The sequence below is a fragment of the Chanodichthys erythropterus genome, chromosome 6 (assembly GCF_024489055.1).
Source record: "Chanodichthys erythropterus isolate Z2021 chromosome 6, ASM2448905v1, whole genome shotgun sequence".
Classification (NCBI taxonomy): domain Eukaryota; kingdom Metazoa; phylum Chordata; class Actinopteri; order Cypriniformes; family Xenocyprididae; genus Chanodichthys; species Chanodichthys erythropterus.
In genome coordinates this window covers 21,080,439-21,107,818 of record NC_090226.1, presented here as the reverse complement: position 1 = coordinate 21,107,818, position 27,380 = coordinate 21,080,439, and the positions used below count along the sequence as shown (strand labels likewise).

Sequence of the window (27,380 nt, the reverse complement as noted above, 5' to 3'; positions counted from 1 at the left end):
AGATTTAAACAGAAAGGGATTAGATCCCTTTCTAGTCTAGCTTTATCTGTTTTTTATTTGTTGAACATCAATTACATTTTTACCCTTAAATGGGTGTGACAAGTAAGTGGATACCTGATCACCACATGGTCCACACCCTTATCTGCTTTCTGAACATTTGATTTCACAACATGGGCATTGCAGGGAGTTGCTCCTCCCTAACAGCTTTTTCACTTCTGGGAAGGCTTTAATTTGCTCCCATTTAGATACAAAAGCTTCAGAGGTCAGGCATTGGTTTTTGTGACAGCTCGCAGTCAGTGTTCCATTTCATCCCAAAGGTGATCAATGGGGTTCAGGTGTGGGCTTTATGCAGGCCTGACATTGACTTTAGGGACATTGCTTTGTGAAACAAAATGTTGACAGTTGGAAGCACAGAATGACATTGTATTTAGCTACTAGCATTAAGATTTGTCTTCACCTGATTTAAAAGCCTAACCAATTAGAAGGGGGTGTCCACATAATCTTATGTCAAATTTAATATAAAGACATGATATTATACACCTTCTGTGATAATTGGTCTCAGATTTTTTTATTTCTCATGATCAGAACATGCTTTGTCAAGGATTTGACATGTCATGCAGAGCAAACACAATTCATGCTATAGAATCATGGGTGGGTTCTTCAATCTGTTGTTGAGAGGATTAACTGTTCAGGTGCATTATTAAAGAGTAGATCATCTGTAGCAAGTTTATTCAAATTTTTACATTTCCAGTTTTCTGGGCACCAAAAAAAATGGCTACAATAAATAAATAAGATGATAATTATTAAATTAAATAAAATGAAATTTTCAACATGATTAAATAAAGAAAAGGCTAAAAAAAATATTTTTAATCATTTTTTTTAACCAAAAAGTTGCCATGTTTCATTGCATCGTCACAAATAAAACAATTCACTCCAAGCACAACTACGTAATATGCATACAAAATCTTTACAGTTTCAATAATATTTGAATAAAGGGTGAAGATGTCAATTTTACCGAGGCTGGACATTACTTTTGGCCATTAAAGTGATGGGTGTGGCACCTTACCTCTTACTAATTGTGAGAGCTCGAATATATATAAATAATACAGTATTTATACCATTTATTCTGTTGTCTATGACCTACTACATAAGCAAATGATTTATAGACAGAACCAAAATGACTGATTTCCATTCTGAACTGAATGATCTTTTGAGGACTATGAGAAAATTCCATCACTGCATAGATCATTTTGGTTTGTCTGTGAGGCAGAGCAGCTGTGTTGATAGTGGGTCTGTCATGGGAGTGGCATCTTACCTCTTACTAAGTGTGAGAGCTTGAATGAGCTTGACAAAACTAGTTTTCACTGATGACTCATTTATTATTCAGATGCCATCTCAGAGTTTTTTAGCCAAGGGCCTGAAAAAAGTCACTTTATGTTCTTAATAAGGTTCATTAAGTCATTTAAAATGAGGAACTTTTCAAAAAGACGAGTTCTTTTCAAATTGTCAACCTCAAGAATTTATTCTTTTGACAACCATTCAGCTTATTATGAAAGAAAATAAAATAAATCAGTAGAGAGATTGGAACATCTGGTCTCTAATATCTCTACACCCAGATTATATAACAAGATTAAGTAGGCCAGGGCCAAACATGCCTAAAATATGCTTTGAGAGAAACTCAATGTTTGTAAAGGCATAAATCAAAAATAAGATAAATAATAGTCACATGAGCTCTTCTATAAAGAGGAGCCTCAAAGTCTGAATTATGAATTATGAAAACTGCAGGTTAGAAGAATTATTTATCAGTGTTCAGAAGGTTTTTCCTGCCTCATTTATCAATAACCAGTTTAAGCTGCAGTCAGTAACTTTTTTTTGTTTCAAATGATCCAAAATCAATTTTTGAGCATGTACAAATTAATGTACAATTAGCTTGATTCACAACAGTAAGCTTGTAATAGTGTTTTATAATAAGAGAGGTACTGGTGGGTTTCCATGGGAAATTAGAGCATGCAGCAGATTGTCTTTGCATCATTACATCACATCTTTAAACAGAAAGGAAGGAGTCCTAGCTAGTAGTTATATATCGTGAGGATGCTGCTTGTAGCGGATCATTTATAGCCTTTTGTCAGCTGAAATAATTAAACTTTTCATTTTGATGGCAGATTGTACACAGCAAAATCCCCAGACTTAAATCAACTCTGCTCAGAGTACATATGATCCCTTTCTAAATAGTGTTAAAGTAACACTGAAGCAGAGTTAAAGTTAATGATAATTAAGCAATTAATAAGGCTGTGACTTAAGCCACTTGTAGTTCTTGTTTTTTCTTATTTCTTCAGTGATTCTGCTTGTTAACAGCAGGTGTTCATCACTAATGTGCAGCCTTTTCTTAATTAATTGCTTAATTATCTCATTAAATTTGACTCTGCTTCAGTGTTATTTTAACACTATTTAGAGAGGGACCATATGTACTCTGCGCAGAGTTGATTTAACTCTGGGGATTTTGCTGTGTAATCCAGAAAGATCCAAATGACAATCATCAGACGTCGGACTACAGAGTGGCTACATACATTGAAATCTAGAGGTAATGCAAATACACACTTAATACACAGTCACGCAATGCTGATGTTGTTAACATTAACAATTTGAGAAAAAGGTATAACAGTGATAATAATTTGCACCGTTTCTGAGCTAAGTGATCGATAGATTTAATCACCACTGGCAGCGCATTTTATTGTAGGCCTAATGATTTTTTCCTCAGTTGGTCAGCACAAAAGTGGCATACTACTTATTTGTTCAGATGACTTTTTCCCGTGAAAATTCTTATTTCGGTCATACTTCGTAGATACAGAATCTGTGATTCTGAAGTACAGTATCCACTGACACCAAACATTAGATTAATCCACGCTGTAATAACTCCACAAATAACTGCAATTGCAGGTTTCAAACAGAGGTGGCGACAAAGAGGTAAAACTTACAGACAGCAGCTTTAACCAGAAGTGCACAAGATATAGGCCTACATAAATAATAAAATACATTTTCCCCATTTCTTCTATCTTTGCAAGAGTGTAATATTCTTTTTCACCTTTAATGTTGAACTCTACTTGCAGGTTGTGAACGCAAAATGAAACCTCCAGCTCTATCACATATCCAGAAATATTGTCTAAGGGTACATTTACACGACAACGATGTACTAAAAACAGAAAAGTTCTCTTTGTACAGATGACAACGTTATTAAAACTATCCACATTCACACGGATCTGCGAAAATGACTAAAAACGTTGTATAATGCATGCCAGACAAGTACTTGGCGATGTAAAGAAAGACTATGCGCCTGCGCATACACGCATTCTTTTACAGAGCACTCGCACAGTGTCGCGCCAAATTTCCTTATAGCAGCTAATAAATCGGAAGTCTCAGACATTCACAGAAAACGCCTTACCCTCGAATTGAAAAATTATTTGGATAGACTAAACATGTACATGACGTCACCGTTTTCACAGATTGGCGTTTTTGCGGTTTACACAGAGATGACAGTGGTATTGTTTTCAAAAACTTGCACTTTGAAACCCGTTTTCAAAAGTATGTGTTTTCAGGCCTCCAAAACTCCTTTGTTGTGTAAATGAATTTAAACAGTCTGTAGATGTGCACAAAACAGCGGAGTCATGTGATAACTTTATGATGAACCGATTTTATGTGTGACCTCCACAGAACATAACACCCGCTCCCCATGTCCATTTTCAAACATCCGGCTCCCGTATATGAATAGGTGTGTCTTAGGGATGGGCGATACCACTTATTTTGTTTTCGATATGATACCGATACCGATACTTTCAAGGCCAATCATGATTCATGATCTGAATCATGATTCGACACGCTGATTCATTATGCTCCGAAGCTTCCTGAAGCAGTGTTTTAAAATCAGCCATCACTAAATAAGTCTTTTTTTTTTTGCTTCACCAAAATATTCTCATCGCTTTATAATATTAATATTGAACCACTGTACTCACATGAACTGATATAGATGTGTTTTTAGTACTTTTATGGATCTTGAGAGCACTGGTGTCAAAAGTATTCACATTCAATACTCAAGTAGAAGTATAGATACTAGGATTTAAAAATACTTCTGTAGAAGTTGAAGTATCAACTCAAGCTTTTTACTCAAGTAAAAGTGTAAAAGTACTGGTTTCAAAACTACTTAAATTATAAAAGTAAAAGTAATGTAGGGGGAAAAAATACCATTAAGGACAAAAGCTTAGGCTACTCCAAATACTCGCCAAATGCGGGTAGTTTTCAGCTGTTTCAGTTCACACCGCACTCGTCTGTTGGAGTTTGTTGGATAGGTGTGATAACCCTGTTGGCGTTGGTCGGAGTCTGTTCTTACCAGACTGAACATGTTTAATCGGCGCTTGTTTGGTCGTCTGAGCATCCAACAAATGGCAACAAACTCTCGGTGCATTCCAAACGGGATATATCGCCCTATGAAGAGCACTTCGGAGTGAAAACAATCATGGACGCCATATTGAAGGGTTGTTCCAAACCGAAGTGTTTAAAACTGGCCACTTTAAAGGGCCCTTCGGAATGAAGGATTTCGAAGGGTACAACTGATGGACACCTCGGGCCCCCATGAGCCTTTGCACAGGGGAGTTGTTTGTCATCACAGAATGGGTACAGGAGGCTCGGAGCTCAATTTTACCTATGAATTATGTATAATATTTTTCTATACTACTGTAATATTTTTATAATTTTGTAATATGTTAGATTTAGTACAATATTATGGTCAAAACGACATTGTACTTCAACAAAAATACTTTACAGCTCCCTTTATCAGTCCATTCAAATGTTTCAAATACATAGACACAATATACATTATGGTGCGATAAACCCAAAATAAATAACGTTAAACAAAGAGCGCAGCTTGCACAATCTATCCTCCTTGACTGTCTCGTTAACATGTCGCAGAAGTGCATTCCAAAAAAGGAGTAATTTGACCCCTCCATCCCTTCGAAGCTCTCACTCTGGAGGGTAAACCCTTTGAAGGGATTAGGGCATAGGGATGAGCCCTTCTGAATGGAACGCAGGACCTGACGTAATCTGACCTGGCCATGAACCGTTGCCATGACGATGCGCCTCATGCACTGGAAACATGACATCGCAGCTTGTTCGTTATAAAAAATAACATACAGTTAAAAAAAAAAAAAAAAAAACATATAAAAAGGTACAATAGTCCGTAGTGCAATCCGTGCACTGCCCCACTTCACCAAAAGAGAGATGTAATACACCATGAGAGCAGCGCAGGTTTACCTTCAGTTTCATTTTAAATTAATTAGTTTTGGCTTGTTTAGCTACATGGTTGTATATGACTATGGGTCACATAAATAAAAAGGGTCACGCTAAAAAAAAGTTTAAAAAACGGTGTACACGCTAATTTATTCAAACGTCTCTCTACCGAACTACCTAGCTTCATTTGCGGAGGACGAAGAGAAAGCAACCGTTTGATAGCCATAATGAGCCAGTGGTAGAGAAATAATAACTTTTAAGAAATAATCTTTTTTGAGTAACGACCCCCAACACTGTCATCCTTGCTGGGGCCTGTTTCAGAAAGGAGGTTAAGTGAAAACTCTAAGTATGTTAACCCTGAAATGAGGGAAACTCTGGGTTTTCTGTTTCAGAATGGGAGGTATGTCAAACCCGAGAAAGCAGGTTAAGTCAACTCAGAGTTCAAGTTTTAAGTAGAAAGAGTAGAAAGTACAGATAATTGTGTGAAAATGTAAGGAGTAGAAGTAAAAAGTTGTCTGAAAAATAATTACTCCAGTAAAGTATAGATACCCGAAATTTCTACTTAAGTAAGGTAAAGAAGTATTTGCACTTCGTTACTTGACACCTCTGAATGCAACCTTTGTATTCTGACAGTGTATCAACATTAGTTACAGAATAGAACAATCAATAGGCCTGAACTTTTAATGTTCAATTTAAATACATTTAATTGCTCAAACGATGTATGCTACTATTTAATTTTGTTTATTGTGAAAATAACTCAAAGATATTATGTTTTTCTGTCTTCTGTTAAGCATTGTTCTGGGCTGCATTTCCCAAACGCATCAATGCTTTCTTGCGATACTAAAAACGCAGCCCTGTTTGAATAGTGTCGGCAGTGAGCTGTGATCAATTGGTTCTGACTTGCAGCATTTGCGTGTGTTCAGATGAGCAGAGAAATAGTTCTACTAAACAATTATTCGCTACCATAGGTTATTTGTCCAAATCAATGCATATTGCACGCGTTAAATTTATTGTTAAAAAACAAAATCACAGGTAAAAAAAAAAAAAGTTCAAAAAAGAGTATCAATACTTTTGATACTCAACGTCAGTATCGATATATCGATTCTTCAAATTTTTTACATCTCCCTCATCTGTCACACCGGATTCAACTCATGATGAGCTCATTAGTAGAGACTGCAAGACCTGAAATGGGTGTGTCAGATAGGGAGACACAAAATGTGCAGGGTATAAAGTGTATTTGAAGTGCATTTTAAAGGTGCCCTAGAATTAAAAATTGTCATTTATCTTGGCATAGTTAAATATCAAGAGTTCAGTATATGGAAATGACATACAGTGAGTCTCAAACCATTGTTTCCTCCTTATATAAATCTCATTTGTTTAAAAGACCTCCAACGAACAGGCGAATCTTAACATAACACCGACTGTTAAGTAATAGTCGGGGTGTACGCCCCCAATATTTGCATATGCCAGCCCATGATCAAGCATTAGACAAGGGCAGAACGTCTGGATGTGCACAGCTGAATCATCAGACTAGGTAAGCAAGCAAAGACAACAGCGAAAAATCGCAGATGGAGCAATAATAACTGACATGATCCATGATATCATGATATTTTTTTAGTGATATTTGTAAATTGTCTTTCTAAATGTTTTGTTAGCATGTTGCTAATGTACTGTTAAATGTGGTTGAAGTTACCATTGTTTATTACAGTATTCACAGAGACAAGAGCTGTCGTTATTTTCATTATTAAACACTTGCAGTCTGTATAATTCATAAACACAACTTCATTCTTTATAAATCTCTACAACAGTGTGTAATGTTAGCTTTAGCCACGAGGCACTATCAAACTCATTCAGAATCAAATGTAAACATCCAAATAAATACTATACTTACGTGAGTAGACATGCTGCATGACGAACACTTTGTAAAGAACAATTTTGAGGGTTATATTAGCTGTGTGAACTTTGTTTATGCTGTTAAAGGCAAGCGCGAGCTCCATGGGTGGGGAGCGTGAGCATTTAAAGGGGCCGCAGCCTAAATCGGCTCATATTTAATGATGCCCCGAAATAGGCAGTTAAAAAAATTAATAAAAAAAAAAAATCTATGGGGTATTTTGAGCTGAAACTTCACAGACACATTCAGGGGACACCTTAGACTTATATTACATCTTTTAAAAAGACGTTCTATGGCACCTTTAACACCAGCTTTAGAACTGATTTAACCATCAACCAAACCCTTTATCCTTGTGTAATCCTTAATAGAACATTAAAAGATCATAGATTTAAAAGGTATTTAATTAAATTAGCCAATTTACATCCTTTAATACTATAAATTACATGGGTTAATTATATGCTTCAGAATGTTTGACAACTGGTGTTAAAATGACATGACATTTAAACTTTATTTCATTTTTTTAACTTGTCATTTAAAAAAGGTTTTATAAAAATGTTCAGCAGAAATAGACACGCACATTCTATACTGTACAATGTTGTATATTCTATCCCCTAAACCTATGCATCACAACAACTAAACCTATTTCAAAACACAACATTTAGTATTAATATGATAAGCTGTTTTCAAAAAATGTCACCACATTTCTATCCCCTAACCCTAAACCTACCCATCATAATAATAATAATGAAAAAAAAAAAAAAAATGCATTTTTACATCACTTACAACACTTATGATTTATAAGCAGTTTTCTTCATGGGGACCAAAAATGCCCCCCCAGCCCCCCACCCCCCAAGGACAAAAAACTAACAATATGCTGGTGAGGTATTTTTGAAGCAAGGAAGTTGGTTTGAGCTGGATTATGCTGGTCCTTAGCTGGTCATGAGCTGGTTTAAGATGTTTAAGCAACTAGCTCCAGCTTAAAGCAGCTCATGACCAACTTAAACCAGCTCAAACCAACTTCCATGCTTCAAAACATACCTAACCAGCATATGCTGTTTTTTTAAACAGGGTTGCCGTCTTTGTGGGGACTTTTAGCCTACATGTTCACTTAATTATGATACTGTGATTTCTATCTTTACAAATTGTGAAATTGTAATATTTTATCTAATATACGAAAGTGTAGGTTACTGCAGGAATCAATGGAATGACATTTATTTCTATCATCACAGCAAATATTATAATGGATGTATTACGACACCTAGTGGCCAGTGTCCTGCATTTGAGGTGCACATCAGCATGTCGACATTCTGCTCAAGTGAATCTCTGGCCATGTTCTGGTGCTATAAACAATCTTTATTTGTGTGTGACCATGAGTTTGCAATGCAAGAAAATAAAAAAGTTGCCGTTTTCCGCTCCAATTTGCATAAAGAGTCATTGTTTCAAATGATTGAAAAAAACAGTCATTTCAGAAATATTTGATAAGGCCATTATTAAAGGGATAGTTCACCAAAAATGAAAATTCTGTCATCATTTACTCACTCTCAAGTTGATCCAACCCTGTATGAATTTCTTTCTTCTGCTGAACACAAAAGATATATTGAAAAATGTATTTTGAACAGATGGGCCCCATTAAGTCAATGAGGCCCATCAACTATTCTTCAAAATATCTTGTTTTGTGTTCAGCAGAAGAAAGAAATTCATACAGGTTTGGGGGAAAACCCACTTCTTTGCCTCACACAGACCATGTCGCCATCTCAAGCTTACTCGTTCTATCAACCTTCACCATGAGTTATTTTTAGACTACAGCTGATCGTTTAATTGATGTACCGCGACACCTAGTGGTTAGTATCAAAAACGCACCAAATCTAACACCAGAAACATTTGTCATTAGAGATTACATATAAGATTTTTTGTTGTTGTTGTTGTTGCTAATTTCTTGGACGTTCTCCTCAACAGAAGAAGATACGACTTTGCCATCGACAAGCTCCTCCACAATGACCTTCACTCTGCGCTGTTTGTGAGGGTTATACTCTGTAAGGGTTCAAAAGACACATTTGTAGTTTCCATTTATTTCTGCTCCATGTTGGCTGAATGAAGGGACCAACAAAAAGAATTTAATGTCACTCACCTTCCTCTTCCTCTTCCTCCCCTGGTTGGGTCCTACTGAACACAACAATACACTCTGGGTTTCATAGCTAATACATACATGAGCTCAACAATTTAAATGACATTCAGAACTTGAAATGTAGTCACAGATATTGTACACCTGAACAGAGCAAAACATTTAAACAAATCTGTTCTACATACGTTTGAGCTTCTCCATCCAGCAGCCTCCTGTATTCAGCGATCTCTAACTCCAGCCTCATCTTGATGCCCAGCAGCAGCTGGTACTCTGAAGCCTGTTGTCGGATGTTGGCATTGAGTCTCTGTAGCTCCTCCTGTAGGTGGTCTATTTGCAACTGCAGCTGACTCAGCTTGGCCGTATAATGTATGCCCACTTCAGCCAAACTCTGGTCCAGGTTTTGTTTCTGGGGAAAATGATTGCACATTTCAGGGGGAGATTAAATACTTAATTGGAAATTGCATATTATAAAAAATGTTAAGTGGTTCAAATGTTTGCTGTTCAGCTTCAGTTACTTTGCTTCACTGCCATTCACAACTCCTGTGGCCTCATGGGATAGGCTACTAAAGTATTCACTTCAGAAAGTGCACTAAAGTGCCCACTTTAGAATCTCGCCAGAAGTAGTAGGACATCCAGGTACTTTTCGCCTACTGTTTTATGAATACTATAAATTCAGACATACTACTTGTCTTATACTGTTTTCAGCCTACTCTATTGTAGGGAGGTAGGTAGGTCATTCCTACTGTTTGGTGGATTTTGGACTGAACAGGTTGGGTAATAAAAACTTTAAAATTCAGCTTTTTTAGGCTTGACAGAAGGAGAAAACACACATAAGCTCAGGCTAGAATAACCTAATAATTCTGACCAAATATTTCAAATTTCACTTTCATGTTTGTCCACCATGTTACATGACATTTTTTACTATGAATTGTGTAACAGGGTTGACCTTAGCAGAAGCTCATTATTAGCTAGGAAAAAAGAACATGCTTGAAGAAGTGCACATTTACATTTAGGAAGAATTTTAATAGATGTATAAAATATATTTTAATCTATTATATATCTCCAGTATAAACTGACACGACAGGATGAATATGTTGTTTAACACTATTAGATAAGTCTTCTAAATGTGAGGAAAACAGAAAAGTTTATAACTGCTTGATTCTGACTTTGTTCTTGGAGTTGCTTTTTTTGCTCCAAGGAAATGATGTCACTTCTAGCAAGTCATGTGACTGGGGGCATATGCTTAAGATTTTAAAGGGCAAATAGCACAAATGGTGGACTGGAGTTTGAGAGACATAAACTGATTTAATGGTTTTACACATTAAACCGTAATTTGATGTTTGCTCAAATTAAAAAAAAATGTTCTCTTTGTCCAAATGAGACTTTGTATGGTGGTATGATCTTTTAAGATCTACAATTTTTTTAAAAAAAAGAGTGATATCTTGTTTTTATGTTAGTGTAAAAAAAAAGTTACGTTCGTGGTCTTAGGGGTCTCTGGAGACCCCGGGCAACAAAATGTAATTTTGTAACAATATAATATATTTTTTAAAAAACAATGCAATTTTACTCTGTTTATTAATGTTTTTTCTCAACATTTGTGCAGTTTTTGGAGGATTCGTGATATCTTTTAAATTTATATAAATAAATTAAAAATATTTTTTGAAATAGGTTTTTATGCATGAACAGCTTTTTATGTAAAATTAACTTTATAAAAGGCCCAGATTTCTAACTTTCATTCATGTGGATAACATGGATAATTTGACATGGTTTAGTGTAAGATTTTTGCCCATCTTTTGAAAAATGCAGTTTTAAAAGTAAAAATCACTTTTGCCAGTAGATGGCTGCAGAGCTCCACTATTTGCTATGTGCTCTTTGAATGACTGAAAGATATCTTTTCACAAGCATTTTTTTCAGTTGGATTCATATCTAAATGTTATGAAATCACAATTATAACACTAAAAATTACTTTGTCAAAGTTCAGCATTTTTTGTGCAGGTAAAAATCAGTTCTTCAATAATAATTATTAATTTAATTATATAATTTATAATAAAATAATAAAATACATTTTTATTTTTGTGTGTGTGTGTGTGTGTGTGTGTGTGTGTGTGTGTGTGTGTGTGAGCATGTTTTTTGCATTTTTGGAAGTGTGCCACTTCATTTCTGTCTATGTGTGTTGTGTGTTGTTTCTGATTTTGAGAATGGATTTTGTCCAATTTCTAAGCAGGGTCTCTGGAGATTACATTATTGATGACATTATTGAAAAACTGATTTTTTTTCAGTACAAAAAATGCTAAACTTTCACAAAAAGTAATTTTTATTGTTATAATTGTGATTTTATAGCATTTAGATATGAATCAAACTGAAAAATACTTGTGAAAAGATGTCTTTCAGTCATTCAAATAGCACATAGCAAATAGTGGAGCTCTGCAGCCATCTACTGGTAAAAATGTTAGTTTTTTTTACTTTTATAACTGCATTTTCCAAAATATGGGCAAAAATCTTACACTAAACCATGTCAAATTATCCATGTTATCCACATGAGTGAAAGTTAGAAATCTGGGCCGTTTATAAAGTGAATTTTACATAAAAAGCTGCTTTTGCATAAAAACCTATTTTAAAAAATATTTTTAATTTATTTATATAAATTTAAAAGATATCACAAATCCTGCAAAAACTGCACAGATGTTGAGAAAAAACATTAATAAACAGAATAAAATTACATTGGTTTTTAAAATATATATTATATTGTTACAAAATTGCATTTTGTTGCCGGGTTCTCCAGAGACCCCGAAGACCACGAGTGTAGTCCCTTAAACGAAGGCCGCACAAGGGTTAAAAAAATAGGTATCACGATAAATTTTGTGTATGTATTTCATGTCAAAGAGAATAAGCAAATGTATATATTAATACTCAAAATTTCTAATTTAGAACTATATATAACCTTTATTTCAAAATGAAGTTGAGAAAACATGGTTTGGACATTGGAATTTGCCTCAAAAAGTTTTTATATCATTATTATTATTATTATTATATATGGTGGCCGAGAGTGCTCAGCGTGCTGCAAATGAAGAAAACAGAAAAAACACCAATAAATTAAGAAAACATCATCAATTCAACACATGTGCTGCAAAATTGTGAGTATTGTGAGTTTCTGTAATTAGTTGTGTTGTGAGTATCTTCAGTCTGTTTCTGTATTTTGTTGCACTGTGAGTATTTGCAGCTCGTTTCTGTATTTAGTACTTTGGCAGTTTGATACAACCACTGATTCGAAACAAAAGGTTCATAAAGCTTCAAAGCTTCATGAAGCAGTCTTTTGAAATCAGCCATCATTAGATATTGTTAAATAAAGTAGTTATTTTGTTTTTTTGGCAAGCAAAAAGTATTCTTGTTGCTTCATAACATTAAGGATGAATCACTTTAGTCACATTAACTGTTTTAAATATGTCTTTAGTAGCTTTCTGGGCATCTGAAAGTGTTAATTGTCTTGCTGGCAATGCTGGCCTCACTGAACCATCAGATTTTATCAAAAAGATATTTTCGTGTGTGGAACGCCATGAGGGTGAGTAATATAAATTAAAACCCATTTTTGGGTCAACTAACCCCTTAAATGTGACCATGCATTTCTGCTTTGTTTCTGCCTGGAGCGCACAAACAAGAGGACAAGTGGAGTGATGCAAATAGTGAAAAGTCACAGTGCTGCAGGACTGTTATATCAGGGCTTGTGGAACATTTGCATTCGAGGACCAGAACCAACTGTTGTATCATGAAAAATAAGCAGAGATCTTCGTATATATATATATATATATATATATATCTCCTGCCAGAGAAAGGTACAGCTTCAGAAAGAGCAAGAGTATACCATTGTGAGAACCCCCTGTAGTTCTATCTCCAGGCTCTGGAAAGTACTCTTCAGATCAGTGAGCTCAGTCTGAGATGTCTTGATTTCAGTAAAGCTGGTGGTCACTTTAGTCTGCAACACCTCGGCCTAAAAACATTGAAACCCAGTAAGTAATGAGGAATACATGACAGTAAAAAAATGGCAGGTCTGTTCAGTCAGAATCTGAAAGCTGTATATTCTAAATATAGCCTGATGTGTGTGGCTACATTTGAGTTTGTCGCTGTTGTATTTCTGCAGACTGAACTGATGACCCAATGAGATCATTTAAAGGGTTAGTTCACCCAAAAATGAAAATTCTGTAATTTATTATTCACCCTCATGCCGTTCCACACCCGTAAGACCTTCGTTCATCTTCGGAACACAAATTAAGATATTTTTGTTGAAATCCGATGGCTCAGTGTGGCCTGCATAGGGAGCAATGACATTTCCTCTCTCAAGATCCATTAGGGTACTAAAAACATATTTAAATCAGTTCATGTGAGTACAGTGGTTCAATATTAATATTATAAAGCGAAGAGAATATTTTTGGTGCGCCAAAAAAAAACCAAAATAACAACTTATATAGCGATGGCTGATTTCAAAACACTGCTTCAGGAAGTTTCGAAACGTTATGAATCAGCATGTCGAATCAGCGGTTCGGAGCACCAAAGTCACGTGACTTCAGCAGTTTGACACGCGATCCGAAGCATCATGAAGCAGTGTTTTGAAACTGGCCATCACTATATAAGTCGTTATTTAGGTTTTTTTTGGTGCACCAAAAATATTCTCGTCGCTTTATAATATTAATATTGAACCACTGTACTCACATGAACTGATTTAGATGTGTTTTTAGTACCTTTATGGATCTTGAGAGAGGAAATGACATTACTCCCTATGCAGGCCTCACAGAGCCATCGGATTTCAACAAAAATATCTTAATTTGTGTTCTGAAGATGAACGAAGGTCTTACGGGTGTGAAATGACATGAGGGTAAGTAATAAATTACAGAATTTTCATTTTTGGGTGAACTAACCCTTGAACTATTTTACATGTTGGCAAATTAGTAGTGAATTTGCATGAATTTGCACAATTTGATTCATTCGAAAATGTAAGATTTTTAGAAAATATAAGGAACAAGGACCACCCCAACCCCACTCCTAAACCTAACCTTCAGGTGCGTGTAAGCAGATTGTGCTAAAACCTTTGAATGTAAGCGTATGAATTTATACAAATTTTGACTAATTACCCAATAAGTTTTGAATTGCCAGTATGTTGGATAATCTTGGGACATCTAATAAAATGAATTAAAATACTTTTGCTTTGGCAGTTCCTGCCCCTACAATTGTCTAAGCCAGACAAAACATACAAAACATATTCACAGTTTTGACAGCTGAAAGACTTTAATGATAACTTGACTATCGCAATCACATTCCTTCTGATAATACAGTCAATTGTTCTAAAGCATACCATCAGGCACCTGGCATTTCAATAATTATTTGGGGATTTACTTTAAAAATAATTGAGACAATGAATTACATTCCACTCTTTTTATACCTTAAACTCCTCTGACCTTTCAGAAAGTTCACCTGCCTCTGCTAGGTCTAGCATATTGTTTTCTTGCTGGGGAAGACTTGTCTTACTGGCTCACCTTACTCTGGAACCATCTTTCAGTCTCGCTGCGGTTTTTCTCAATAAGCATCTCATATTGAGCTCTCATCTCCTGAAGCTTCTCGTCAATATCTGACCGAGCTGCACAGTCCATCTCCACATTAACAGAGCCGCTTTGCTTCTCTTGCAACAAATGAAGATCCTGTGGATAAAGAAGAGGAGGGAAAAGAGCACTTACTCTTCCAAAAATGACATATGATACTTCTTGTGAAATAACTTACAGTGGCATGAAAAAGTATGTGAACCCTTTGCAGAATCTGTGAAAATGAGAATTATTTTAATAAAATAAGAGGGATGATAAAAAAAATGCATGTTATTTTTTTGTTTAGTTCTGTCCTGAGTAAGATATTTTACATAAAAGATGTTTGCATTTAGTTCACAAGACGAAACAATAGCTGAATTTATTAAAATAACCCCATTCATAAGTATGTGAACCATTGATTCTCAATACTGTGTGTGGTTACCTGATGATCCACGACTGTTTTTATGTTTTGTGATGGTTGTTCATGAGTCTCTTGTTTGTCCTGAGCAGTTAAACTGAGCTCTGTTCTTCAGAAAATTCCTCCAGCTCCTGCAGATTCTTCAGTTTTCAAGCATTTTTGCATATTTGAACCCTTTCCAGCAGTCACTGTAGGATTTTGAGATCTGTGTTTTCATACTGAGGACAACTGAGGGACTCAAACACAACTATTAAAAAAGGTTCAAACATTCACTGATGCTCCAGAAGGAAACATGATGTATTAAGAGTCGGGGTGTGAAAACTTTTGAACAGGATGAAGATGTCACAATTTTTCTTATTTTGTTAAAATATCATTGTTTTTCATACTGCCCTTCGGAACCAACAGAAGATATTTGCATGTTTCCCGGCAGAAAAATTAAGTACAATTTACCTTTATATTTGAATAACCTTGAAAAGGTTCAAATATGCAAAAATGCTTGAAAACTAAAGAATCTGCAGGAGCTGGAGGATTTTTCTGAAGAACAGAGCTCAGTTTAACTGCTCAGGACAAACAAGAGACTCATGAACAACCATCACAAAACATAAAAACAGTCGTGGATCATCAGGTAACCACACATTAAGAATCAATGGTTCACATACTTATGAATGGGGTTATTTGAATAAATTCAGCTATTGTTTTGTCTTGTGAACTAAATGCAAGCATCTTTTATGTAAAATATCTTACTCAGGACAGTACTAAACAAAAAATAACATGCATTTTTTTTTTATTATCCCTCTTATTTTATTAAAATAATTCTCATTTTCACAGATTCTGCAAGGGGTTCACACTTTTTCATGCCACTGTATATAATAGATATTTTAAACAAAAAACGATTGCAGGGAAATGGTAAGATGACCTCTTCATGGTTCTTCTTGAGATACAGCAGCTCTTCTTTCAGTCCAGCAAGCTGGTTTTCCAGGTCTCCAATGGACAGTTTGAACTCACTCAGAACCCTTCGCAGTCGAGCCGAATCTGCTTCCACAATTGTGCGCATATTCATTTCAGTCTCATACCTGCCACAGCCAAGAAGGGAAAAGATATAGTGAAGCAACCAACAGTGAAAATTATATATTTTATACTGTTATAAAATGTTATACTGTTATATATATGTAAAATATACTGTTATTCTACTCAAAATTCAACACTAAATGCAATTAATAGTATTGCTGTACAAATCACATACTTCAAATGGAAATCATCAGCAGCCAGCTTGGTGTTGTCCAGCTTCAGACGGAGCTCTGTGTTCTCCACATAACGGCTGTGAATCTTTTAAGGACAAATGGGAATGTGTGGTTGATCTTTGTTAATCTTTCATTGAGCATAATAACTAATTGTCTGGATACATTAAAAAGAGAAAAAATGACTCTAGCTGAAACCAGATTCTTGTTAACAGCTAAACAATAATGCTAAAGAGTGCTTAAACAGGATTGCCCTGTTGTATTTGTGATATTTAAAACACGAAACATGGCATAATGGCATTAGGTGAGGTAGCATTCATGACATTTCAGTTATTTCAGGGGTGTGATTCTTCTGATGAGTGATAGCAGCTCTACCTGTGTGCGGAGCTCTGAAATGGTTTTGAAATAAGCACTCCTGTCTGTGCTCTGCAGTGGGCTCTTGTTGTCATAAAACTCCTTAATTTGCAGCTCAAGTTTCTTGTTGGCTTGCTCTAAAGAGCACACCTAAAACACAAAACATGGGCAGATCTTCTTAGGAAATAAAGACAAGATTAGACCTAAGTCTAAATCAGAAATATTCTCTCAAGGCTGAATGTTGCAGTTTGTAATGTTCTTAATCTTTTGATTTTAGGAATTACCTAAATAAAGAGATAAAATAAAGAAATAAATTGAATGAATTGCAATGAAATGACAAAAAAAGAATATAATTTATAATTATTACTTTTATTATTTATTACTTGAGCACCTGCCCCTTTGCCCCTCGGTGCTCAAAGTGCCCTTTTGTCAAAGCAAAATTTCCTCTATTTTTTTTGTAGCTAATAACATGACCTTTTGTGAATGTCTAAATATTAGTAAAATGTATTAATAATAATTTAGCCGTAAATAAAATGCCCCACATGATGACCTTTTACCTGACGACGACGACCTCATCCGACCGGGACGATTCCCCACGCCGCACGCGCATTTTTAATTGCCAGGGGATATTTTCAACACCGCGGCAGCTGGTAAGTGGTGTTTCATTCTCAGCGAAGTGATTTTGAAGTTTATTTACTTATTATTATTTTACAAGAACGATGTGATGTGAGAACATTCAGATGTGTTGTTTATATTGCTGTGTGTAGTTTGTAGTGTAGAAGTAACGTTAGCGTGCTGTTTGAGGGAGAAAAGTTTCACAGGCAGGCATCGAGGGGTCTGTTCTTTTTTATGTTATTTGACTAAACTATTATTATATTACAATATTTTTTTTTTTTTTTTTAAACGTAGAGTGCCTTAAAAATAATTATCACACTGGTAAGACTTATTCAAATTTTCTCATTCTCTGAATTATCATTATAAAAATAAAAACAATTCAGAAATGAATTAAAATATAATTATATTTTAAATGTGACACACATTTTTTTTTTCCTACAATAGCAACATTGTTTACAACAGCAAGACCACTTTAGCCTGTAAACTCAATAATATCTCTCTGGAAATAAATGTAAAAATATCAATGTCAATATAAAACGAATAATATAGCCTACCTGACCTGACATCAAAGTGCAGTGTGAAGGATATGTGACCCTAGTGACAATGATGTCATTAACATTTTTAGGGACATGTCCAACAGGAAACTTCTAAGTGCCTACAACCACTCATCCTCCACTTATAAGATCAATGCTACACTGTGATTTTTAGTGGGTGCCATCAGAATGAACACACACACACACACACACACACACACACACACACACACACACACACACACATTTTAGTTTCTTTATTTATATTTTTGATGATTTCTCACTCTTACCCCTGCCATGGCCACCATCATCCTATCCCCCAATTAATGTTTTTTTTTATTTATTTTTTTTATCAGATAATAAAACTATATTGTACTGTACGAAACATGGGCCACGTCGATTTTACTATAAAGTTTTCTATAGTTTTTACTATAACAGCTGTTCTTAATTATTCTGTAAAATAGAGAAGAAAAAGCCATCAGGTTGGGACAACTTAAGACAACTTTCTAATCCCAGAGTTATTATTAGGTGGAAAGAAAATATTTTTTTAACTTTTAAACTTTCCCATTCTGTTTCCCATTCTGCATCACAGCATTTGCTGCTGTATCAATACATAATCATCCATATCGATACGCGAATCAGCAAGGAATGCATCACAATATATTGCTGTATTGATATTTTGAGCAGCGCTAAAGCCTTGTTCCATGTGCCCCTTTTATACTTTGAGCACCTGCCCCTCCAAAGGTCTCTCTGCACGGCCCTGCTTGTCACGTTTGTCGATTAAAACGAACCCTGGTGCGATTGCTCGGTTAGTGCAGTTCATTTGAACATAATGTGAACGCTGCCATCCGAACCCTGGTGCGCACCAAACAAGCGGACCGAGACCGCTGAGAAGATGGGTCTCGGTCCGCTTCCAAACGGACTCTGGTGCGGTTCGAATGATATATGACCGCAACACGGACCAAAGACATGTAACCGAACCAAAAACAGGAAGACCTCACGCATGTCGGTTTTTCTTGTCATAGTCGCAAGTTTGCTCATCACAGGCATCAGTCGCGCGTCTCCACGCAGCAGATCGTTTGTGTGTGTTTGTGTGTGTGTGTGTGTGTGTGTGTGACGGATGGATTCCCGCCGCTGTTTTGACTACTTTGCACATTTTATTAGCTCTTCACGAGTTCCCAGCTGGCCAAAATACCATCACATGCAGGCTACGCCCCGCTACGCACACACAACGAGCGCATTTACCTCAGCAAACAGCACTGTTTTGGATGTTCGGTAAGTTCCGTCTTAAAAAATAGGCAATACGTCATAAAATCCGACCAGTCACGTTGTGAATGTATCCCTGTGCCTTTAGGTTCGGTATCTTTTGGTTCGGTGATAAAATTGCCAATGTGAACGCTAACCGGACCAGGACTAATTTTTTTTTTTCCTTCTTTGGTCCGGACCAAATTAACCAAACGAACCGAACTACAAGTGTGAACGAACTCTTAGTCAACAGAATGTTTAAAAGGGACCATCAAAATAAAGTGTTACCTTTTTTTAATATAAAACATTCATCAGGATTCATTAGAAGAAGATAAGATTCAATTGTTTTTATAGTTTCTGTTACATTTTCAAGTTAACCAATAGAAGGTGTTACCTGCTCCAGGTAAGATGCCAGTCGGTCATTGAGGTTCTGCATTGTCTGCTTTTCGTTGGCAGACGATGTGACTTCGTTATCAGCCGTTGTCAAGGAAGAAGTGGACAAAGATCTGGAGATGCGGGCACCATAGCCCCAAGACCTGCCATAGTTTTGTCCACCAAAAGACAAAGAGACTCCTGAACTCCCCAATCCGTTCATGACCAATCCACCAGAAGAACCGAGGCCAGCTGACCCGAACACACTCCGAGTGGTGAACGTCTTACTACTGCGATGGACCGTCATGGCTTAGTGAGAAGGATATCTTTCAGTGTCGAAACTAAACATCTGAACTAATTACCACTAAAGATTGTCTTATATATAGTCCTGTTGCATCCCACATGGTTTCAGATTTCCAGTTCCACTGAATAGAGGGAATGTGAACAGAGATCTGCCTGAGGCAGGATGCAGATTAAAACCATTCACTTCAAAAACCTGCTATCACACCCTCGATCTTCAAAACCACGTTAAATGATTTCTGTCTTAAAGAGATTACATCTTTAATTGTTTTACTGTTGTATAAACTGATTGTTTGTATTGGCCATGTGCCAATCATAAGTATTAATAGTAGTTTTTATAAAAGCTATAACGTTTTCTTCTTTTAATGCAAGCATTAATCATACACATTATGGGACAGTGTTAAAAAAATAACTCCTAAAGCTAATTTCTCAGATGTTTGTTTACTCTCGCCCCAACATTCTTCAGGTTTGCTTTGCCATTTACACATTATGACAAACATTGTTCTTTCTCAAGCTTGGACTCACATGTAATGTACCAGAACAATAACCATCAATCATGAAGAATGGATTTATGTGTCAGAATGTACAAACACATCTCTTCAGTACATTTTTCTTCATCAGTGGCCTAATGCCAGATCACTGACAGATCATCTCTTAAAATGTAGTCGTAACCCCTAATAAAACAGTTTTGCTGCGGTGCAGTTGACAGTAAAAGATAATTGACATTTTAAAAGTAAATAAATAGGAACATTAATAAGAAATCAGTCATGTTGCCAGGTTATTCTTGACTGTCAGAACATGCAAATTCAAAGGCTCACCCCATTCTGAAGAAAATATTTCACTCAATGTGTTTTTACATGCAATGCACCTGCATGTATTGCCTTTTGGTAGATTTCCTTTCTTGGTAGTCTTTCACTAAAATGCATCTTTGCTTTCAGATATTTAATCCATTTGTCTGTGTAATTTCAAAAACTTTTTTAGCCATGCAAGTTTGGAATGATATAAAGATGATTATAAAACAGTTAGTTCCTGTCCTTGATTCTGATTGGTCAATAACTGCATTTTATTCACGATTAAACACGGCTATGACCGCTTCACCCAACGGTTCTGTGTATCACTACACAACACCCTTAGCAACGACTCTTAGCAATGTAACCTGTATGTTCTCAACTGATATTATTCATTGAAGCGTACTGTATTATGTAGAAGAGTATTTTGAGAAAGAGATTGAGTGAGCGAGTTTATTACCTTCATTCAAATTTACCATTTTCCTTCAGGTCAGTACTATGTTGATAATAAAAAATCTGTTTAAATGTCTGATGTATTATCTTGTCCTTTTAACAGTTAAGGGGTTTTCCTGTGACTGACAGCACAAGTCAAAGCATTTTTCAGTTACATCTTGTTCTGTGTTCACAACAATTCAGTCTTTTCAATATAAAAGTCTTTGCTTCTGACTGACACACTCATAAAGACAGTCTTTGTCGCCATCTAATGGCATAATAATGTAACTTCTGTTGCTTTTCACAGTCAGGGACAATTTTTACCGGTGGAAGGAAGGCTACAGTTTATAGTAAAGTAAAGTTTACTTCATGAAAGTTGCATTGATACAAATTTTTTGGCTTTAATATTTGTATTGGCTTCGATGACGCGAAGCACGACAGCCTCTCGTACCTAGACTTGTGCCGATATTCAGTAATGCGATATATATCGCGATAATGAATATGCATGATATTGTTATCGTGGGCATTCCAAAATACCATAAATAATAATTTATTACCAGTTATTACAATTTTTATAATGCATTTAAGAATACTTTCCCCATCAACCATATAAAATGTACCACTGTATTCTGCGTCAAAGGGACACGCGCTCAGATGTATATAAACAAGCCCATCGTGCACGAGAAGCACATGGCGGAACGAGTGAAGGAGACACGCTGAATGAAAGTGCGCGTTCACTCTCTGACAGCAGAGGGCGCTGATGGAACAGCAGAATGCAACGGTTACCCCGGAAACCCCATAGTGAAGTTTTTAAAATGCCTCAAAAATATATTTTAATCTGGACTACAACATGCCCTAATGATTAGAAATGTTCTGATTATTTGTTATTGTTCAGTAAAACTTTGAGACATACGGCTTCATTAGTTAACATGTTAATTCATTATTACCAAACTGACAATGAAGAAAACACTAAAGCATTAATTATTCTTAGTTAATGTTAATTTCTTAGTTACTGTTTAAAACATTACTAAAATAAAAAGAACTTATTTAATGGGCCTGAAATGATCAGTCGTTTCTTAACTAACATTAACAAAAAATAATACTTTCTGTAACAAATGTAGCTGTTGTTAGATCTTAGTTAATGCATTAAATAATGAGAATTTACTGTAAAGTGTTTCCTGTTGTTCTTTATAGCCTAATTCTTTTGCACTTTAATCTGTTTGAAAATTTTACTTTATATATTTTTTGTGTATTGTATTATTGTATTTAAACGTTCAGGTTTTTTTTTATTACAAAAAGAGTTCTTAAACCAGTTATACTATGACAACACTTTTTTTGCTTGCTGATTATACCGTATACCGTGATAATAGCTTCAGCAATTAATCACAACATGAAAATTTGATACCGTCACATGCCTACTCGTACCTTATTATGATATCAGAATAGTTGTATCAGTCAGACACAATTTTTTACTTTATGTTCCCCCCAAAATTTAAATCAGAAATTAAAAACACGCTCATCATAGAATGGGTTTTTAACTCATTCTATGTATGAATTGCATTTTAAATGTGTTACAAATTAATTTATAGATACTGCAGGACAAATGTGATTGTCACATCACTGTCCCATTATGTCATCACTAATACTGAAGATGTGGAAAAGTAGTAATAAAGGAGGATGCAACACATCAAATTGAGCACAATCTGATGTCATATACTCAATATACGCTGTGCTTTCAAAGGTGGATTGGCAATTATTTGTTCACCTCAGACTTTGTGATCTTGGGTAAAATCTTTAGGTACATAAATCTAATGGTCCTGAGAGGAAGCAACAGACTCCTCTCCGGCAATAAAATCAAAAGCACTGCGTCATCACCTTTCTCCATCAGTTCATTTTAATCAATATGATAGTTTTAAAAAAAATGTCACTTATTGATGGCACATCATATAATATTACATTAGAACAATTGATTAGATGAGAACTCGGGTGCTGACATGAATAAAAAACCCAGTGCTAATTCTTTTTTACTGTTAATGTTGATGTAAATGTTGTTAACCATTAGTTAAGTGCCATGACTTTCTTGACCATATGGTTTTGTAATGTTTGCTATGTTAAATTCTCATAAAATCTATTGAATTTCCCATACCATGTTCTGTTTACTGTCATGTCTGACGTATTCAGTTTAAGCATGCTCCTCCTCCTGAACAATAATTATCCAAATCCATTGGTTAACATTGTTTTTTTTTTTTTACCTGAAAATTAAATATAAAGGGACTGACCCGGTATTTTGGATTACAAGGTTTTATTCTTACACTCTGTTAAAACGTGTCTGGTTCAGCACTTCAGGTACTGTAAATTTGTAATTTTTTCTTTTAAGATCTTTTAGATTTCCTTGCTGAATAAACCATCTTAAGATAGTATCTGTGTTTGGAATATGATATGTGGAATCTAGCTAGTGATTAGCTGGAATAAGCTGGTCTTTAGCCGGTCATTTGCTGGCAGATCGTCTTGGATTAGCAAAAAACAAGCTACCAGGTGGTCATTTCAGTTGGTTTTTGGAACATAGTGATTGGTTGACCAGCTAATAACCAGTCTGAACCAGCTAGAAACCATCTACTATGTTCCCAAATTTGTTTTATACCAACATCTTAAAATGGATTTCCAGCAAGAATGTTTTTTTTTGTTTGTTTGACACAAATTGTGCTGCATTTAAATACTTGAAATTATTCTTCACAGAAATGATGGCCAAGTGCATTGTATTGACCGCTATAGTGATGCTGGCAGTGGCATGTGTGGCTTCTCCTCTGTCCAAAGACACACCTGAAAACACAAATGCGATAGCAGGGCTTCTAGAGAGACCACCTGAGATACACGAGAGACTGCAGGCCCTTGTGAGGCGTTCTATGCAGTTATCGGAGGATCAGCGCGAGCTCATGTCCCGGCAGCTCTTACAGGCACTATCAGGTGCGTGTCTCTGAAGTTAAAAACGAGAAGAAATGAAGCATCGCTCTTAATTGCTGTTCTCCGTGTTTTGGGCAGAGATCATTCAACGGGAGGACTGTGTTACAGACTACCAAGGCTGGGTAGATTTTGGGCGCCGGAGTGCAGAATGAGACTGCATGCAAAGTAGTAAAAACTCTGTACTGTGATCTGTCAATAAATATATTTGCAACTATATGTGTTTGTTCTTTCATTTTTTGTTCATCATGATAATCTTCACAAATGATAATCTTCACACAGTCGGCAGAAATAAAAGGTTCAAAGTAGGCTGTAAAAGAACTAGACCACAGTCACGTGACTATAATTGATTTATTTTATTTTGTTGAATAAAACAGTTGTTTTCAATCCTGGTCCTGGGGATGTCTCTGCTATCTGACACACTATCGAAAGCTTAGGCAGATGACTTGTTGCCTTGGTATACCTTATCAAGCAATGACCTTGCTAGTTTTTGTAGTCCGCAGGTTGAAGCAACAAACCCCCACCCCCCGAAATGCAATTTTTACCCCCCTGGAAGGTGATTTTTACCGGGGGATTGCACTGGAATGTGATTGGGCTAGTTTTGGCCATCATTGGGCTAGTTTTGAATAGGAATTGGGTGGGTTTTGTTGCACAGTCCTGGCAACCCTGCTCAAGGTTGTAAAATGTACCAAAGGTTTTAAGAGAAGACCAATCTGACAAACAAAGATACGCTGATGACGTGTTATCTAGTGCGCCTGAGCTTTGTTTACAGTCTGATGGAAACGCACGCTGTATTCAAGCTATTCTACACTGTTTGTTTTTTGGTATTGCTATATTTTTTTAAAATGGTGTGTAGGTGTGCATGTCGTGGATGTCCTAATCGCGTCACTGTCCGGAGCAGAAGGGGGCGGTAATGCACCAATAAGCTGGATGCCAACCGCCGTAAAACAGGAAAGAAGAAAAAGCAGCATCACTGTAGAGTGAACGCGGATATACAACAAACTCGGAAGAGAAGACAATGCTGAATAAAGTTGTAGTTTTTGTTATTTTTGGACCAAAATGTATTTTCGATGCTTCAAAAACTTCTGACTAACCCACTGATGTCACATGGACTACTTTGATGATGTTTTTATTACCTTTCTGGACATGGACAGTATACCGTACATACATTTTCAATGGAGGGACAGAAAGCTCTCGGACTAAATCTAAAATATCTTAAACTGTGTTCCGAAGATGAACGGAGGTCTTACGGGTTTGGAATGACAGTCATTGATGTGAGTCATTAATGACATAATTTTCATTTTTGGGTGAACTAACCCTTTAAAAGTGGATGGCATGTGCCTGTTATCCAAATAGTCCTGTAGAAATGACAAAATGATTCCTCATTTTTTTTGCCTTTCACCAGAATATGAAGACTTTCCTTTTCAAAGTGTAAAGGCATCTGGTTGACAGGCCTCTTGCTTCCGCAATTGTATCTAAGACCCTTTATGTCACATTCAATGCCTCGCACTGACCTGCCAGACATACAGGTCCCATAGCCCTGGCCTGAAGTGCCATATAGTTTCCATCACTTGAGACAGCAGGTTCCTCTGTAATGGAATCAGCCACAGGGGAGCCACCAGAAGATCCACCACTTCTGCTTTCTTTATATGACAGTTAAGAAAAATAATAAAGTTGGTATCTGAAAGTTGCAGTTTGGTGGTTAGTTTGTATGTTTACCAAAGTTTTCCACTTTTGATATCATTTCTAGGGAGAAATTACTACCGGTATAGTATAATATATGGTTAAATATTATCTTAGTTATGGCCAAACCTCTCTATTTTGTTATAGATCATTAAACCGTTATGCAGCCTCAGAAGTCAGCTGCCTGCAAAGTCATTGCTTGATAGAGCAGCAAGGCAACAAGTCAGCTGCCTAAGCTTTCAGACACAGTGAGCCAGATAGGAGAGACATACAAAATCTTTACTATATTAAAATGTAGGTTATTTCAATTGATGAATTTGAAACTAGATTAAAAACAGGTCAGTTCACACATATCCTAATTATATAAACATACAAACAAGCAGACAGGTCAAAATACTTTACAAATCTTTATTGCAGCGTAACACAATATCAGTACCTGATAAAGTTACTTTAGATACAGTGTACTCAGGGGCTTCAATTTATTGTGAGACTAAACAGCGTCTAAACATTGTTCTAATGTAAAAATACAACCATTACTCAACTTTTAACCTTTTAATCCTTGTTTAAATGAATAATTATTTTCCAGTTCTGGAAACCACGGCTAGTTGGGGTAGTTCTGAGCGAGCAGCAGCATGTTTCGCCAGCCCTTGAAGTGGGCAAGAAGGAAACCCCCATGGCGATGTATGAGACGACTGTCGTGTTGTCTGTCTGAACCAGGACATGGTGGTCCTTCTCAAGAAAGAAAGAAAGTTAAAGCTAAAGATACTGCCTTCAGGGTGGTCCGTTTGCAAACTTTTTACACGATTCTTTGGTTCTTTTGTAGTATGGATTGGTTAAGTGTGATAAAAACAAACATCGTCATGTGTGTACCTTACTTCTTCCTCTTCCCATCGCTGCTTCCTGATGGTTTTAAGGGGGTCGCACACCGGACGCGTAGTTCGTGCCACGTCTTTAAAATTCGAACACATTGTTTTCTATGAGAGTACGCACACCGGCGGCGACATTCGGCGCCTGTCCGCGGCGCCCAGCTACGACTCAGGAAGTTTTCAAAATCCTGCCCCGCCAAGAGTACTTTAGGCTACTCCGAGTCGCCCCTGTCGTTTCAAAGAATACTAGAATGGTGAACACGTCAAGTATAAACACCTCATCCGTTTGGGGAGGTGTGGGAGCAGTCAGCGGAGGCTCGCGTGCGAAACCAGGCAAAAGTATAAACAAAGCTTTAGTGGGTGTTGTGGAGAAAAGTGTCTCTTTCATGCAAATGAAGCCCATTAGGCAGAGTTCCAAAAGTCAAAATAAGACTTTTTTGGACAACACAACAAAGCCAGGATGCCTGCAGGACTGTTCTTATATTTTTTCATATCTGCTGTTTGGCAAAAACCATGCAAATTAAAAAATTTTTTGGTACGATTCACCCAACCTGTTTTTCAAAATGAAATTTTACTGCTTTCATCTTTCTCTTTAATTGTGGAATCCCGACAGTTCATAATCAACCCTTTCCCAGAGGCGAGAGAGAGACATTTCTGCATCTGATTCTGGCTAAACACAATCATATGCACAGCGGCTCTAAGAGAAAATAGAGTCATTGCA

General features: G+C 36.3%; 2 protein-coding genes across 3 annotated transcripts; one reads left to right on the top strand and one right to left on the bottom strand.

Annotated features, from left to right (window-relative positions):
• Positions 1-7,551: 7,551 nt before the first annotated feature.
• On the bottom strand, positions 7,552-20,076 carry krt99 (keratin 99). Of its 2 annotated transcripts, none has more exons than XM_067388421.1 (9): positions 19,655-20,076; positions 16,889-17,017; positions 16,519-16,601; positions 16,192-16,348; positions 14,816-14,977; positions 13,150-13,275; positions 9,476-9,696; positions 9,297-9,331; positions 7,552-9,199 (listed from the first exon to the last, which is right to left on the bottom strand). In XM_067388421.1, the coding sequence occupies exons 1-9, from the start codon at positions 19,937-19,939 to the stop codon at positions 9,063-9,065; spliced, it is 1,335 nt and encodes a 444-aa protein (XP_067244522.1). In that variant the 5' UTR covers positions 19,940-20,076; the 3' UTR covers positions 7,552-9,062. The 2 variants fall into 2 exon arrangements, with proteins under 2 accessions (XP_067244522.1, XP_067244523.1); XM_067388422.1 differs by having other exon boundaries at positions 9,297-9,328.
• A 3,389-nt stretch (positions 20,077-23,465) lies between these two features.
• On the top strand, positions 23,466-24,325 carry LOC137021656 (gastrin/cholecystokinin-like peptide). Its single transcript, XM_067388427.1, has 3 exons — positions 23,466-23,498; positions 23,889-24,116; positions 24,192-24,325. The coding sequence occupies exons 2-3, from the start codon at positions 23,891-23,893 to the stop codon at positions 24,263-24,265; spliced, it is 300 nt and encodes a 99-aa protein (XP_067244528.1). The 5' UTR covers positions 23,466-23,498; positions 23,889-23,890; the 3' UTR covers positions 24,266-24,325.
• The last annotated feature ends 3,055 nt before the right edge of the window (positions 24,326-27,380 follow it).

Excerpts from the sequence above, each read along its gene's own strand:
- LOC137021656 (XM_067388427.1), top strand. The coding sequence starts at position 23,891 with ATGATGGCCAAGTGCATTGTATTGACCGCTATAGTGATGCTGGCAGTG. Across the intron at positions 24,117-24,191 it reads GCTCTTACAGGCACTATCAG|AGATCATTCAACGGGAGGAC; the intron begins GTGCGTGTCTCT and ends TGTTTTGGGCAG.
- krt99 (XM_067388421.1), bottom strand. The coding sequence starts at position 19,939 with ATGACGGTCCATCGCAGTAGTAAGACGTTCACCACTCGGAGTGTGTTC. Across the intron at positions 17,018-19,654 it reads TGGCATCTTACCTGGAGCAG|GTGTGCTCTTTAGAGCAAGC; the intron begins GTAACACCTTCT and ends TTTGTGTTTTAG. Across the intron at positions 16,349-16,518 it reads GCTGATGATTTCCATTTGAA|GTATGAGACTGAAATGAATA; the intron begins GTATGTGATTTG and ends TGGCTGTGGCAG.